Source organism: Orbilia oligospora (assembly GCF_000225545.1).
Source record: "Orbilia oligospora ATCC 24927 unplaced genomic scaffold scaffold00004, whole genome shotgun sequence".
NCBI classification, from domain to species: domain Eukaryota; kingdom Fungi; phylum Ascomycota; class Orbiliomycetes; order Orbiliales; family Orbiliaceae; genus Orbilia; species Orbilia oligospora.
The window spans coordinates 577,256-592,480 of NW_011645561.1; the positions used below are offsets into that span (position 1 = coordinate 577,256).

The window sequence follows — 15,225 nt, forward strand, 5'->3', positions numbered from 1 at the left end:
CCACGAGGACTATTCTCAATTAGTTACGTCACGACTCTTACTTCAGTCCCTCCTGAGACCTCCAAGAGGCAAATCACGAATGCTTTAATCTTAGTCTGGTATCTGGTATTGCTATCCTCAATATGTACATACAGGAATCGAAACAATGGGTATTGTACAAAAAAAGCATGGTATCTAAATGTCACCTTCGTCATTACTATCGTCAACTCCCCCAATCCACAAAACTCAAAGCTTCATTAGTCTAAACCACATTCTGATGCTTGTGCGCGCAGCTGTGGTTGTGCTCTGCCTCATCCTCAATCTTAGCCCATCTCTGGAACTGACCGAGTAGAGCAGCACGTCCTCTAACATTCACAGTGGTCTTATTTCTTGGTGGAACACCCTCCAAGCTCAAGGCGAACTTAGCTGCAGCACGGGCAGCAGCCTTTGCGTTGGCAGTAAGTGCGGACCAGTCAATGTTCTCCAAGGTATCGCACTTGAGATGGTAGCATGGGTCAGTTGGTGCACCAGCTCCGGTGAACAATCCAGAGCTTGGAACACCGATGTTAAGGAAACCGACGTAGTCGGATGAAGTGCCGAATGGAGCGAGCTCAGCTGGCTTTCCGGCGGTCTCGCTGAGGTACTCGTACAATGGTGCAGCTCCAAGGGCATCACCGGGGTTCTGGCCCTGGTAGACGCGGAAGAATGGGAATGGGGAACCAATCATATCGTAGTTGAAGTAGAATCGGACCTTGTCCGCTTCCTCTTCGGGTAGGTTCTTGGTGTAGTACAAGCTGCCGACGAGACCGGATTCCTCAGCTCCCCACCAGGCGAAACGGACCTTGTTCTTGAAGCCCTTGTACTTCTTGAAAGAACCCATGATCTCAAGGAGAGCGCTGGAACCGGATCCGTCATCGTTGATACCGGGACCGGCTTGGACACCATCAAGATGGGCACCGAGCATGACGACGTTGTTTGGGTCACCCTCCTTGGTCTCGGAGATCAAGTTCCAGGTCTCACGGGTCTCGAAAACGCTGTCGACGAGGAGATGAGCGGAGAGCTTTTCACCGGCAACGAGGCGGGCGGCCCAGGCGCTACCGATTTCGAGAGGGATGAGGCCGACGGGGACGAGCTGGCCAATGTTAGCAGCAGAGAGAGTAGCGCTGCCGTAGTCGGTTCCAGGAATGTTGTGGTACATAACGACACCGAGGGCGCCGGCCTTCCTTGCAAGCTTGAGCTTATCAGCAATAGCACAGACACCACGCTTGATGAGAACTAGCTTTCCGGTAGCGTCGACACCAGTCCATTGTTCGGGAAGACACATGGAACCTATTCAATCACGACGCATTAGCTAATCGGCCTCGTCATTATAGCCTCGAGCTTTTGGGGAACGAAACATACCGAGAGTATCGTCAACTGGTGTGTTCAACAACGGAGCAGTGACACCCTCAAGTGGGGTAGCGGGGTTGTACAATAGAGTAATGGCATGGACAGGCTTCCCGTCAGGTCCCTTAACCTCGAGCTTGCGAGTTTGCTCGAAGGTATGGTTGAATGGCTGGATCCAGGTATCCATATGCTTTCCGAATCGAGCAACAGCACGCTCGTAGACGAAGTCTAGAGAGGCCTTGTAGCCGGGCAGACCGAAAGCACGATTTCCGCCATTTTCCTTAGCAATTCTCTGGAGGTGCCACAAGTTGTTTCGGAGACTATTGAGCGAAAGGAATAAATTAGTACTCTATCTATCGATTTGACATCGACACGGAAAGGACAACAGGTATACACACTTTTCAGTCTTGATATCAGCCTCAACCTTATCCAAGGTAAGCTCCTCAGTGGCGATACAGCTAACCGCAAAGAAAGCGGCGAGGGATAGAGTTGAAACCTTCATATTGGCTTTAAAAAAACAAAGAGAATGATACCAGAAAAGCTCTCTTACTCCTCAAAAATTCCAATAGAGATGGATTGATTCTGTGGAAAACAAGGTCACAAAGAATGGGACCTCTATCCACTCTTTATACTTTCTTGCTTCCTAGAGAAACCAACGGCTTCATACCCGAGGAACGTCCTGAAGATCATGACCCCCCCTTACCTCCATACATTCTTCATTGAGTTTTTCTTGTCTTCCCATGTCGTGCTACCAATTGTATTCGCAAAACCGAAGGTTCGGTGTCATCTGCATGGTTCTTGGGTGTATCAACCAGTTTCCTTAGTCGTCGATAGACCGGACGGGTAAAGGGTATCACTCGAAGATCTCAAGATAAGCCCCTAGTCCGCCGAAGAGAAACAAGCATGGGTTCATGCTGTTAATCTATTATGAATTCATATAGCCCAGTTCGAATGGTGCCATTTAAACCATTCTTCGAAAAGCTAAACCCCCTCGCAAAATAAGGAACCGCCACCCGCCTGCGGTATGCAAAATCGCTACGTTCGTTTTCCCCATAAGCCAAGGCTTCGGTATTGCTTAGCTATGACTTGAATGGGAAAGAGATGCCCTGCTCGCGCGACACTGTGTGGTGTTTCCAGGTGCCTAGTGCCAATGCATAAGTACCAGCTAGTTCGGAAAAGGTCCTCAAAAGAATGTCATCGATATCGAAACGCAGGTGGAGGTTTGTTTACGGTGCAAGGTTGAACATATCGCGACATGCGATATCCCAGGTAGTTGCGCTTGGCGCATGTTGGAACTGGAAGGTGCCAAGATTGGGGTACAAAAAACAGCAGGCCGATTTGTTAAAAGTACATCAACGAAAGCTTCGAGAGTAGTGTCTAGAAGCAAGCATGGGGAGGTACGGACTAGTGAATCCGGGGATAAGTCCATCTCGAAAGCGGGGCTTGCGCAGGTACATGTATACAGACGATTGAATTTTGGTCAACTGACAAGAACTATGCCCGGAAATAATGGGGCTTATTTGACTCCTGTGGGTAAGGCTAAGCTATAGCTCTGGCTTGACATTGGTATTTGGGCCGAGAGACCCTAGCTTGAGCGGGAATCGACGGCAAGAAAAGGGCAGTTCGAATAGCCCGATAAATGCTCCAGCAACTTGGCCTCGCAGGGCCAGGTTTGCAACTAGCTACCCAAGTTAGCTGCCGGCTCTCGGGAAAGGTGTTGGAATGTTAGGCTGCGATATCGCGCAATCTTGGACTTGGATTCTTGGGACCTTGGATATCAAGTTAATAGATACCTAAGTTGCCTCACCAGGATTACTTTATAACACTTGCTTTTATTGACTAGGAAGATTTCGACTAGTCCTTTAACTATTCGACGCTGCTTAACGTGGGATCTCGGGATAGATCTTACTCCCCTATAACTCAACGCAAAATACGCAACGGACTCTGTTATTAATTTTACTAATCATCATTATCAGTCTTAGATTGTCTGTTTGCTGAATAGGTTATATGGTTAATTGCCCTAGGAAATTGAGTATACCACTAGAAAACTTCTTGCAACATACGGCCTGCAGGCCTGACCCGGGGCCAGAGATTTAGAGACTTTCTGAATGAATGAATTCATAAAGTTTACGATATGTATACACACTCGAACTCCATTGAGACCACATCGACTATTCTCTTTTGACAATCCTTGTTTAATTAAGGCACATCGAATCATGCTGAATTGTAGATGTGAATTCAAGAACAATCTCTACCTTGGCATTAGACTTTGATTAATTGCAAAACACGGCGTAGCAAACATAACCTAGAGTGGAAAATAATATGCAGGTGCTTAAACGGTGAGAATGGTGATTGCATAGATATATCGTTTTACATGATCTCGCCTATGTTTCGATTAGCATTCTGACGGACAGACAGCTTGCCTAATTGTCAATTCCATTGTTACAATTAATCTTGCGGAATGTACATTTTGTTGATCTTGAACCATCATGGACACTTCCATAATCATTTCCTTTTTTGATATTTTATCATGTGGATATTGTACAGTGCTATCGAAGCTGTGGGTCAAGTTAGAAACTCTGTGTAACGAGTATTATTCATCTAGCGGGACGGATGGATTTATAATACAATTGTACAATCGAATGTTTGCAGAATTTGCCAAGGTTTCTAGCAGTATATCGATACCGCGGATGCGTAGAATCGATATCAGCTTAAGCTTCAAGGGCATCATATCCACCAATGCTGCAACACGGGGCTGGTATCTTATCTTACACATGACTGCATACCCGCACTTTCTCATTTCCTGCCATGCCCAAAGTTTTGAAACAAATGCTAGCGATAATCCTTTATATCTGCAGTTTTTCCCCCAGAATACAGCTTTTCTCGCTTCTTCGGCGAGTAATAGGATTTGGCCATCTTTAGCATTGACGAAAGTAGATTTGACAATGGTTTTGCCCCTGTCAGCCTGCGGTGACAAGCGAGGTGCTGAAACAACGACGCATGTCAACAACTCTAATAGGTCCTGTCAGCACTATTTAACTGCATATTCTTGAGATTTATGCAGAAATCTGATGGATACGGCACCTACTGAATACGTAGGGGGATTGACGGTATACCGTCTACTGCATTGATGATGCTGATATTACTGTAGGACAGGTATAGCTTCTATTATGAATCGTGAGTAAACATATGATTTAGCTTTAGCTTAGGGGCGAGCTCGCCAGCTCAGGGACTATATAATATTAATTTCATCTGAGAGTTCTAGAACAAGTGTGTCTATAAAGGAAGCATGTTTCGACACGATAGATCTGGAATCATTCAGTCTTCACAATACACTTCACTCCTCACTACTTAAGCAACATACACTCCTTTACAAACCCCCTCACTCGTTTCGCTATTGTACAACCAAATCAAGAAGCCGGCTTCTTATTCCATTCCTTCCCGAGAATCGTAATATCATCTATCATTGGAAGTCTTGCAAGTTTTACGGATCAAAATGCAATTAATTCACTTCTTTTCGATCCTCGCCGTCCTTAGTGGAGCCCTCAGCGCCCCCGCTCCGTCCCTCGACGACCACAAGCCGACCCCTGCTAAGCGCGACCCTAAATTCCCATTGATTAATATCGTCTACGAAACCACGGCACCAATCCCAAAACCGAGGCCAGAGCCACGCCCCATTTATGGTAATCCAAGACCAGAGCCACGCCCAATCCACTTTAAACCTATTGTGCACCCAAATCCCATTAATCGAGTCGCATGGCCAGTTATAAAGCCACGTCCACATCCAACCCCCACCAAACCATACGGGTGGCGAGGCAATGGCAAGCTGATTGGAGGGCGGTCTGCAGCTGCTGTAGACCCTGATAAGCCTGTTCATATTTTACCTTTCCCCCAATACACTGGCCCGCCGGTTACCGAGCATCCAGAGGACCCAGAAGAGCAACCGGAGCCAGCGCCAAAACCAAAGCCGACCACGACCACTACTAAGACGACTACTACTTCTACCCCTAAGCCAACTGCAACTCCAGTGAAGAAACATCAGTCATGGAAATGGCCTGCGAAGGTTAGGCCACCTTATTACCGACCATGGTACGGAGTTGGTGATAATTACGAGGGGCCCAGGGAATAATTGCTAGTCACATCGAGTCCTGTACTCAGCCCTCCAAAGGAATTTTCCCAGAAAATACGTCGGGGCTTGCTCTCGACATCTTTTTTTTAAACTTGAGGTTTAAGGTCAAAATTATCATTCCCCACATAATAATCGCCTTTAATATCGACAGTCCGTTTAAAACCCCATATATTTCATGTACTTAATATTTGAGTTGAAGTTTGATTTTTACACCAGTACACAATGCCCCCTCCCCCTGTATCAAGTTACGTTGTAGACGAGCTATGAATCTTTATCCTTTTTACACCTTGTCTCCCACTCCAATAATTGCCTATAAAACCCAGAGTTCGGCCGAGCTTTCTTCCGCTTCTCTTGAACTATTTCCAAAGCATTTCCAACCGTAATCCTATTTTTCCAGACCACTATCGACCCATATCAGGATCCATTCACAATAAGACCGTAACCAAGTTCCTGAAGTAGCACTAGGACTTACGATAAGCTATGACGAAACTAGTACTGCGACTCATTCCCTGTAAACAATGAACTAAAACTTTGCATTCTTTCCCTTCGCCAAAGTTCTCGCTTAGAGCACTATCGATAAACGAAACCCCGTTTTCCAACTGATCGAGCAATTTTTCGTCTGGTAGGTCGTCGAGTTCGATTTGACGGTGATCAAACGGGATTTCGGTATCAGTCGATTCGAGGGTGGAAATTAGCAGTCCAAGTGAACCTCGGGCAATTGTTAGGATGTGGGTAACTCCATGATCTCGGAGATAGGATGGGTTGCGAGCTGCGAAGATACTACATGTCGGTAATACTATAGTTAGTCCAAAAATAGATACTATTGTAGAGTAGGTATGGTTGGAGCGAGCTTCAAACGTACTCCCCGAGATACAAACCAGGTATTATCTCGTTCATCGGCTCGTTCATTCTGAATGATTCGACTGGACTTCTGTGTTGAAATAAGCAGTTTCAAATTTATTTAAAGATGCTACGATATCTTGAAGGACTCGGTAGGTCGATCACATATATATAGCGGTATACAGGTACTTAATCAGTGCTGACGAAACTGGTGATACCATACCATGTATATGAGTACCTCGGTCACACAGAATCAGCTGTGTGACAAATGACGAATATCCAGCCCCATTTAGGATCGGTTACCTAATTTGGTTAGCTTTTGTGGCACCAATGTGGCACGCACATCTGATCAGCCTGCAACGCAGAAAATGCAACGCTTGCATCATGCCCTGCCGATCTATTGGGCGCCACTCCGCGGGCCGGAAAGCCACCATTGGAAGGATCTTCTAGATTATAGAGTATAGCATGCATGTAAGTGGAATAAAGATTTTCGGGTACTATATATATTGTATTACTTGTAGAATACATGCAGATAAAGTGCAACTATATATACCAAAAGGAAGGTTGACCTTAATTATACATGATCGGGCCGACAGAACTGCGTAAGAAGTGTTAAGGGAATAAGGGAAAAGACAAAATAATTGTGGCCTTGTAGGCTCCCAAAAGCGCAGCTAAAGTTATAAATTATCGGGACTCGGGAGACAAGGATAATGAAGTGAAAACCCACGGGGCAACTGCTAATTTGGGTGACCCTGGAAGGTTTTTCGAGATTCAAACTTGTGAATCTGAGAAAGTTCGCAACTTTGCAACGTTCCAACTCGAATAATGAAGGGGATGAAACTATACAATATAGAATAGTAGATTGCGCGGTTTCAAATCAAGATCAAAGAGATGGGTATGGCTACAGCGGGTAGCCTATACACAGGAAGAAGGGAATGGGTCACAGTCGAGGATTTCGCTTGGAAACTCTCGAACTAGGGAAGTATTATTTACAAATAGTCGGACTCCTGTGGCTCGTACTCATCCTTTTCTTGGACATAGCCATTTTGGGCCTCGTCGAAAAATCTGACGGTCCAATGACGGAGACCAGGTCTGCTAACGGCGGCCTGAACACAAGTATGGCCATCAACAACGAGAGTCCTGCTAGCGGTAGGTGGCCAGTAGGTAACAAGCATACGGCGGTACTCGTTGAATTCCTCAGGGAAGTGGATGTTATCAGCGTAGTCATGGATATCGGTGGTGTCCGCAAGTGGGTTGCGGGCTTGTGGAGGGAAGAAATCCCAGACAGGGTTGATACCCTTGCAGTCCCAGCAGCGCTTCTCAAGAAGTCCGCGCTTCTGAACATCTTCGATATGGCGTTTCCAAGCTCCTGGCCAAGTGCTTGGGCAGGCAGCAAACCAGGCGAAGTTGTTGTTGTCGTAGAACCTGTAGTATTTGATGCCGTCGAGTTTGTACTGAACCGGCTTGAAGCCAAAAGCAGCAACGTTGTCACCGTATTCGATGGCAGTGCGATTCAACAAGCAATCATAAATAGTTCGAACTTTGTGGTTCTTGTATGTAGCGTTATTTGTAGTCCAGTAGGAGTTGGCGTTGGAGCTGCTGCGAGCAACCCAGGTAGCGGCAGTTGGGTTCCAGATCTTGTCGACACACTGAGTGCCTGGGTTGTATTTTGGAGCGCCGTACAAGTTGCATTCGAATTTACCGGCTGGGAGAACATTGTTAATCCACCACCAAGTCATATTGGTCCAGTATGATCTCTGACGACCGGGAATGGACTCGTCGGGGTAGGTAATGGCTCTGGTCAAGAAACCATACCAGTACCTTTGCCTTGAGGTGTACTCGCATTCGGTTTCGTGGTAGTAGGACTGGTTGCCCCACCCGCCGGCGAAACCACTACCCCAAAGGCGGCTTGGGTTCCAGGAGATATCCCTCTTAGTTGTAGAAGCAGGGATCAAATCTCTTCTCTGAAAGGTTTCTACCTCAGCAGATTCGCCATGCTGGCCGGGTGGCTGAGACCTGGCAAACTCGAAGTGATCTTCGAGCGCTTTAAGACTAGAGCTATCGTAGAAAGCCCTGCGAGCTGCTTCGGACTCTGGAACAGGGTTCGCGGAGATGGGTGCCAATTGGCTGGCAAGCAAGAGCAGAGAGCTCGCGGAGACAAGTTTTTGGAAGATCATATTGATATTCGCTGTAGCTTGCTGTTTATCAGTTACAAAAGAGGACTGATTAAGCTATTAAGCTGAGGCTGCTGTCTTGAGGTCGAGTCGGGATCGTCTGTCGATCTGAAGAAAGGATCAATAAGAGGATGAGAGGGGTCTTTTATAAGTTTCTCTACCAACGAGAGCCCGTGATCCGAGCTTGGGCCTATATACCGAGTGGAGAATATTCTAAAAAGTCCCTGACGCCGAAAGGTTATTGTTAACGTTCAAGAGACAGTGACCCGTGCTTCACTCTCTTAGTTCCCATTCACCAAATTTGACGCCAAGGGACCAGTCGACCATACTGTGTATGATGCCGCGTCTACGTTGTTGCGAGAGACTAGATAAAATGATGGGCAACGGTTCACTCAATCCTAGTAACCGCAGTCAATATGCACAGGCCGACAAGGGCCCCTGTCTGCGGAATCATCCCCATAATGCTCTGCAAATTCCTGGTTCAGCGAGGCGTTATTTCGAATTGGTCTTTAAGCTTTCTAAAGACCTAACTTCTTTCGGAAGGTCAGTGGTGAGATCTAGACAATTGATACCAGCGAAGTTGTGGCATGGTGGCAGCCCATGGTGTCGGTTCCTGAGAGCGAATGTTCCTCGGCCGACCTTCCAAACTGGCTCTGTAGACTCTCTCAAGCGAGTTGGGAACGCTGCTGCAGGTTTTTGCATATACCCACCTTAGCGTTTCTCATGATCAGTTGCTGCCGTTTCCTTAACGCGAAGGGGGCCGGCCGTAGTATCAATACGAAGGATCGTGATGATACTCTAAGCCTCCGTCTTCTCGATTAATACTGCCTATCAGAGTACTTCGTATGCAGTCTCGCAAAAAAGGCCCCACAGAAGCTACAACACACGCTAAGATTCGATTATGCCCCTCCGGAAAACCCTCCCATGAGTGAAGTGGCAGATAGCAAGGGAAAAACAACTAGGGCGAAGTGTTTACGGGTCCCAGAACCGTTGAGTTTTCATACTGGAGTTCTATGTATGCATCTTGATATCCAGATATCATCCTTCGCTACAATGCCAGCCAGAAGTGAGTTTTCTAATCTATCCCTTTGGATTTCGTTGTGCAAATTCGTTAAGTTTAATGGTAAACTGTCAACCGATGCCATAGTTGGGAGAAATCCGACTGCGCTGTCAGACTTGCGCTTGCAAGCCTGTTAATGGTCTCTTCAGGTGCCGGTCATATCTAAAGACATATTACGCACATCTTTCCGAGTTTGGTGACATCAACAGGGGTCCACATGGGAGTTTCAAGTACGCCACTAATGATAGACCGTACGTGGGAAATCGACCATCTCGCTCAATGCAAGTTCTGATAGGATGGGACGATTTCCGCAAATCAGCCCCAACTATGGACTAGACTCCAATATTTCGGCGACAAAATAATTGAGATCCCAACGCCGAATTAAAGGTCGACGGGCACTTGTCCGCTAAAATACCCAATATTGTCTCACAAAATAATTATAATCCTATAAATGTGTCGAAAGGCTCACAAGTCAAGGCCTTCAAGCATGGGGTCTATTTCTTTCAGTTGGAGTTATCGTACATCCATCCATACATTGTATGAGGTGATGGCAATGATTTACACTGGCTGTGGAGCTATGTGAATCAGAAAATCCGCCAAATTATTCCTTGCGATCGAGATCGAGAACACCTATTTCGAGAACCCACATTTCATTTTGCCCCACTTATTGTCTTGCTCTTCCCAAAAAAGACTTGGGAAAGAACCTAAAGCTCCAACCCATCTTCCGAGAAAATTGTTACGTTATCGCATTAATTCAAGGCTTTGTTCTACATAATCAGGAACTTCGCTCGGTGCCGAAGAACTGAGGTTTCATTTCGTGCGCCAAGCCCGCACCAAGCACGAGATAAGCATATCGTGTCGAAGTTGACGAAGAACATAATCTTGGCATCGAGAGCACACCGTTGACTGATAGGTTTTCCTTTTTCAACGCCAGATGTCAAGCTTGCAGTTCGAATATTTTTCGGCTATCAATGTGGACACCGGATCCATGCGATGTCTGAGAGGCCTGGTTCGAACCCGGCCGAGAACCTCTCAAAGAACAGGTATGAGCATTGCGGCCCTTTCATTATGGAAGCCCAAAATCAATCAATAAATCGAAATATCCAAGATTTGGTTCATCCCGCAGTTTACTGTACAGTACGGTCCTTCGAAATTTAAAAACTTTACACCTGATCACCACTGCTGGATGCCCTTCCCGCCTGCAACTGTGCTGATCTCGACGGAGAGGGCGTCGTGAAATTTTCTTGATTGCTCCGATTGGATCATGTAGACGAAAAATTGAAAAACCCCACTACAGGGTGGTGGAACTAGACGTCGATTGATATCATGTGTGAGAGTGGAGTTTTCTTTCTTTCTTTCTTCGAAATGGTGGTGTTGGGATTTTTTTTGTCGATATGCGTCTATAATTTTTAAGAAAATATTGAGAGACTTGATGGCGAAGTTATCAAAGTGGGACTCAGCTTATTTTGACATTTTTCTTTTCAAATAATTCCAAAATTTATATCACCCGGACATTATAACAAAGGCGGGTCCGATTAAGCTTTCAGGCCAGACCAAATCGGGTAGACTGGGTTGAGAAAACAAGAATTCGGACCTCTCGGTTCTCGAAATCTCTCGACATTCGCCTATTTGAGCAACATTCGAGACGCACTAATGTCGGTGCAAATACCCCCCAACGCATCGCATCATCCCCCAGCCGTTGTATTTCCAACGATGCTTCACGTGCGCGGCGTCATCCAGTCGACAACAATCGAACGGCGGGGTCCGGCAGTGGCTTTTTCTCGCACTGGTTATCCGATTGGGTAAGTCTAGAATCGATGTAGCGTCTACAGGATGTTGAGCTATTCCTAGTTGGTAAGGGTGGGCGGGACTCAATTTATTGAATTATCATCTCGCAAACCTTACGATCCTACCCTTGTTGTTAGTTCGTTATCAGGAGGGGGCCATGTGGGGTATCATGAGAATTTAGTCCAAGATGGCCAACACAGAGGTCACAATAATATACAGACATCAAATTTACAGGACTAGTAATTATGACTACAGCTGCTGTCATGCCAACTATACCGCTCACTGACATTGACCTCAAGGAAAGAATACTTCCCTCCGACCTTTCCAGACGGTACAGTATAGGATTTCAAGAGAACCTATATTTTTATCAAATATAATCGAGATTCAAAACTTCATGGGGGTGCCAAGTTTGAATCGGCGGACGAGATTATTTTCTCGGTATGGAGGCCGTGAATTCCTCATACGTAGGTGACTTCAATATCGCACACAGGAATATGCACAAGGTGCATTTCACAACATGATGAGAAATTTTCAAAGCATATGCTCTCGGCTAACATAGCCGCGTAATAAGTTCGGAGTTTGTGTGGATGGTACCTCAGGTTCCTGATTGCGAAGTTTAGAATCTCACAACTTTGACTCGAAGATAGAAGAGGCGTACTTTAGATTGACTTAGACGAACGTTTGAAACGCGGCAGGGTCTTGGTGCGAATCGTGCAGATATATATTACACCTCAAGACATTGACTTTCTTCGAGAAGACATTTGTTCGTGATATATTATCAACAAGATGACGGCAGGAAACGGTTCATGGTAGTGTCTGCGCCAACGCAAACTAGACTATGCTTGATCGAAGCAGTACTGCGAGGTTGAGAAACAATGGTAATTCAAAAAAATATTCGAACTCTAAAGTAGCAATCATGATCATGGGGTGTTACCCCACAGGTCTTTGCCGTTTCCGCACAAGATCATGAGAATTTTGCCCATATAGCGGTTTTCTTTTAAGTGAACCCCTCTCGGGAAGCTTCTTGGCATCTTCTTTGCATCTCAATTTCTTGATGGCGCAACATATAGCTTCAGACCAAGTTGTCGAAAGTCTCATACCAACTCCCAAGTTTGGTTTAGCGTTGCTAATAAGGACTTTAGTCTCGATAATGTTAGGAAAATTCCCAAAAAGTTCCCCAATAGTTGAAACATCTGCAGGGGCATGCGCCAGTCTGTCGGTAGTCAAGGCGTATCAAGGCGATAAGATAGAGAAAGATGTGCAGGGTACTAGCAGACCCACTTGTCAAGATGCAGTCTGTCATTGATGGAGCTGGCGCGGCGGCGCTCAAGTTATGACGATGTATAAAGGTTCTAGAGGTCGGTGATCTTGTTTTCTGTATTCCTCAAGAAATCCAGGCACCGGCTCCAGACCTTTCCCTTGCTTTTAACTTGATTTGCGGATTCACTTCAAAGTTTTCTTTCTATCCTCAAACCTCTAATCTTTCAGAATGTCTCTCTCTAGTTCCGAGGAGGCTATTTTAACGGCCACAAATGTGACTGCCGGTGTTTTTAACTTGCTCAATAATGTCTGTAGCGCACTGTCTTGGCTAGCACAGGGAGAAGAATGGAGGAAAACAAAGTCCTTGGACCTTTCCCTGAGCATTGCAGAATTTCTCAATAGACCTGAGATTGAGAACAAGACACTCGCTGCCCCTCAATTGGCTCCGTATCTCGGAACTTCGCTGGAGCGGACCCAATTCTTGTTTGACTTCTTCGGTGAGAATGTCGGGATCCCATTCCCCGACTTGGTCGACATGGTCAACCAAGTAATGCCAGCGGCTGGACACCCCTACAATAAGTCGACTCAGTTCATTGGCGTTCTCGTCATGTTCACTGTCTTGATGGCCGCGTTCATTGCTATCCGACTATATTCTCGTATTACGATTAATGGCTTCATTCGTGGTCATGACTACGTTCTTCTTTTTGCCGCACTTGTTGCTTTTGGTTTCGGCACTATGAACGCCGCAAGTATGTTATTCTTAGCGTTGGGTTATGGAAATTTGAGAAGCAAAAAGTGTGCTAACAACCAGCTCTAGTGCTGAACGGCCCAACTCACTTCCAGGGTAACTGGGATCGATCATGGCTCGACTATATTCACGACCAGTACTCCGGAAAGGCTTCTGAAGTTCTCTATCCTGTTGGCGTTTTCTTCATCAAGACCTCGCTTCTACTTTTCTACTGGGGTTTAACCCAGTGGTGGCCCCTCCGTGTCGCCGTTGGTGTCACCTGGGTTGTCTCTTTGGGAAATTCTCTTGCTATGATCTTCACATGGGTCTTCCGTTGCAGCCCTGTTCTTTCCTTCGATGGTAAAATACTTCCAAGCTTTGCTCTCTTCCATATTTATCGACTAACGGGTTTTTAGGTATGGAATATTTCACCGCTAGTTGCAAGACCGACATGTGGCTTAAATCCATGGACATTACCGGCGCGCTCAATATCGTTACCGATGTCGTTATTTGGCTCATCCCTCTCCCATTGGTCTGGAAGATCACCCAAGGCAACCGCGAGCGTCTTCTCGCCTCCCTTACATTCGGTGTCGGTGCTTTGGCCTGCATTGCATGTGGCTTCCGCTTCTACTCCCTTCACAAGATCCTTGCACCTAGCCTTTTGCCACCAGACCAATCCGAGTGGTTGATTTGGGGTATGGCCGAGATGTACATTGCCATAATCTGCTCTTGCGTCCCCGCGATCCGTGCATTGATCATCAAGAAGGCACCATCTATCATCGGCGCCACTTCCGATGTTTACTCTACGACAGCTGATGGCAAGAGCGACGAGAAATCTGCAGACAAGGAGAAAGGTGGCCCTGATGTCCGTGTTGAATCTTCCCGCGGGAGCTCTCCGGTTTAAGCGACGATACTGCTGGATACAGTGTCGGAATTTTGTCTTTATTTTTTCTGAGCGACTTTTCCTTTCTTTGCACGACCGTTGAATTCTTTTTGCGGGGTACCAGGTTTTCTCTTTATACTGTGTTTTATATCACCCATGATTTGATATCGATTGATTGGTGGACTTTGGGGTTTTAATATGCCTGTCAGGCCGGGTTCCTCTGGACTTGTTGGGTTCCCGCGTGTGCATCTGTACATATGAGAATCCGGCCCGCTTTCCCTTCCGTGTTTATATATATTCTACCCTCGTAACTATACTACTAGGGCATTTTCTTCAAGGACCTGTAATAGCCTTATAATTGATCCCGAGTTTTTTAATCACCAACTACAATCCCAAGACTGACTCAATCTTCGTGGTCTTAAACTATACCCCCGATCCTGAGCAATCATTTTCCTTTTCTATATGCTGTATGAATTTAGGCTCCAAAAATCGGCTGATTGTCATGGTAAAGATGTGTGCAACAGAGCTAGCTCAGCTAGCACATGTCTAATACGGATACATGCAGAGAGTATACGTAGCATGAAAGTAGGAAGATACTAAGTGAGTACCATGCTCGCAAAAGAGCCGGTCAACTATTCTTCAGTCGAAGATAGTTAGCACAGAAGTGATTTAGCCTCTTTCGACTCAATTCAAATGGGCGTGAGGTTCTCGATCCCGCGATAGCTCTGCTAGGTTTGTTGAGTGTGAATGCGCAAAGCTGATAGATGTAATATAATTAGGCCTCACGCTTCACACGATTGTATGAATACGATGATCTTCATAGGTTAAACTCAAACAGCTCCTTAAGCTCTTGCCCTATAAGTAGACGCCTATCGATGCTGTGATACGAGGAATCATATGCATATATGTAATTGCAAAGCGACCAGGAATTGTTGCATTCTGTGCATCCCAACGCAAAATGAGCTTGACATAGAACCTATTCAGTTTGAAACACCGAAA

At 46.0% G+C, this 15,225-nt stretch overlaps 5 protein-coding genes across 5 annotated transcripts; 2 read left to right on the forward strand and 3 right to left on the reverse strand.

The window, feature by feature from the left end:
• Positions 1–241: 241 nt before the first annotated feature.
• Positions 242–1,867, reverse strand: AOL_s00004g174 (uncharacterized protein; the record flags this gene model as incomplete). The annotated part of the gene is made up of 3 exons (XM_011118824.1): positions 242–1,308; positions 1,381–1,685; positions 1,764–1,867. The coding sequence occupies 3 exons, from the start codon at positions 1,865–1,867 to the stop codon at positions 242–244; spliced, it is 1,476 nt and encodes a 491-aa protein (XP_011117126.1).
• Positions 1,868–4,861: 2,994 nt separating this feature from the next.
• On the forward strand, positions 4,862–5,494 carry AOL_s00004g175 (uncharacterized protein; the record flags this gene model as incomplete). Its single annotated transcript, XM_011118825.1, has 1 exon — positions 4,862–5,494. The coding sequence occupies one exon, from the start codon at positions 4,862–4,864 to the stop codon at positions 5,492–5,494; it is 633 nt and encodes a 210-aa protein (XP_011117127.1).
• Positions 5,495–5,755: 261 nt separating this feature from the next.
• On the reverse strand, positions 5,756–6,403 carry AOL_s00004g176 (uncharacterized protein; the record flags this gene model as incomplete). Its single annotated transcript, XM_011118826.1, has 3 exons — positions 5,756–5,895; positions 5,967–6,274; positions 6,357–6,403. The coding sequence occupies 3 exons, from the start codon at positions 6,401–6,403 to the stop codon at positions 5,756–5,758; spliced, it is 495 nt and encodes a 164-aa protein (XP_011117128.1).
• A 920-nt stretch (positions 6,404–7,323) lies between these two features.
• Positions 7,324–8,511, reverse strand: AOL_s00004g177 (uncharacterized protein; the record flags this gene model as incomplete). Its single annotated transcript, XM_011118827.1, has 1 exon — positions 7,324–8,511. One exon carries the CDS (start codon positions 8,509–8,511, stop codon positions 7,324–7,326), a length of 1,188 nt encoding a protein of 395 aa, XP_011117129.1.
• A 4,334-nt stretch (positions 8,512–12,845) lies between these two features.
• Positions 12,846–14,247, forward strand: AOL_s00004g178 (uncharacterized protein; the record flags this gene model as incomplete). Its single annotated transcript, XM_011118828.1, has 3 exons — positions 12,846–13,365; positions 13,434–13,703; positions 13,760–14,247. 3 exons carry the CDS (start codon positions 12,846–12,848, stop codon positions 14,245–14,247), a joined length of 1,278 nt encoding a protein of 425 aa, XP_011117130.1.
• Between the last annotated feature and the right edge of the window lie 978 nt (positions 14,248–15,225).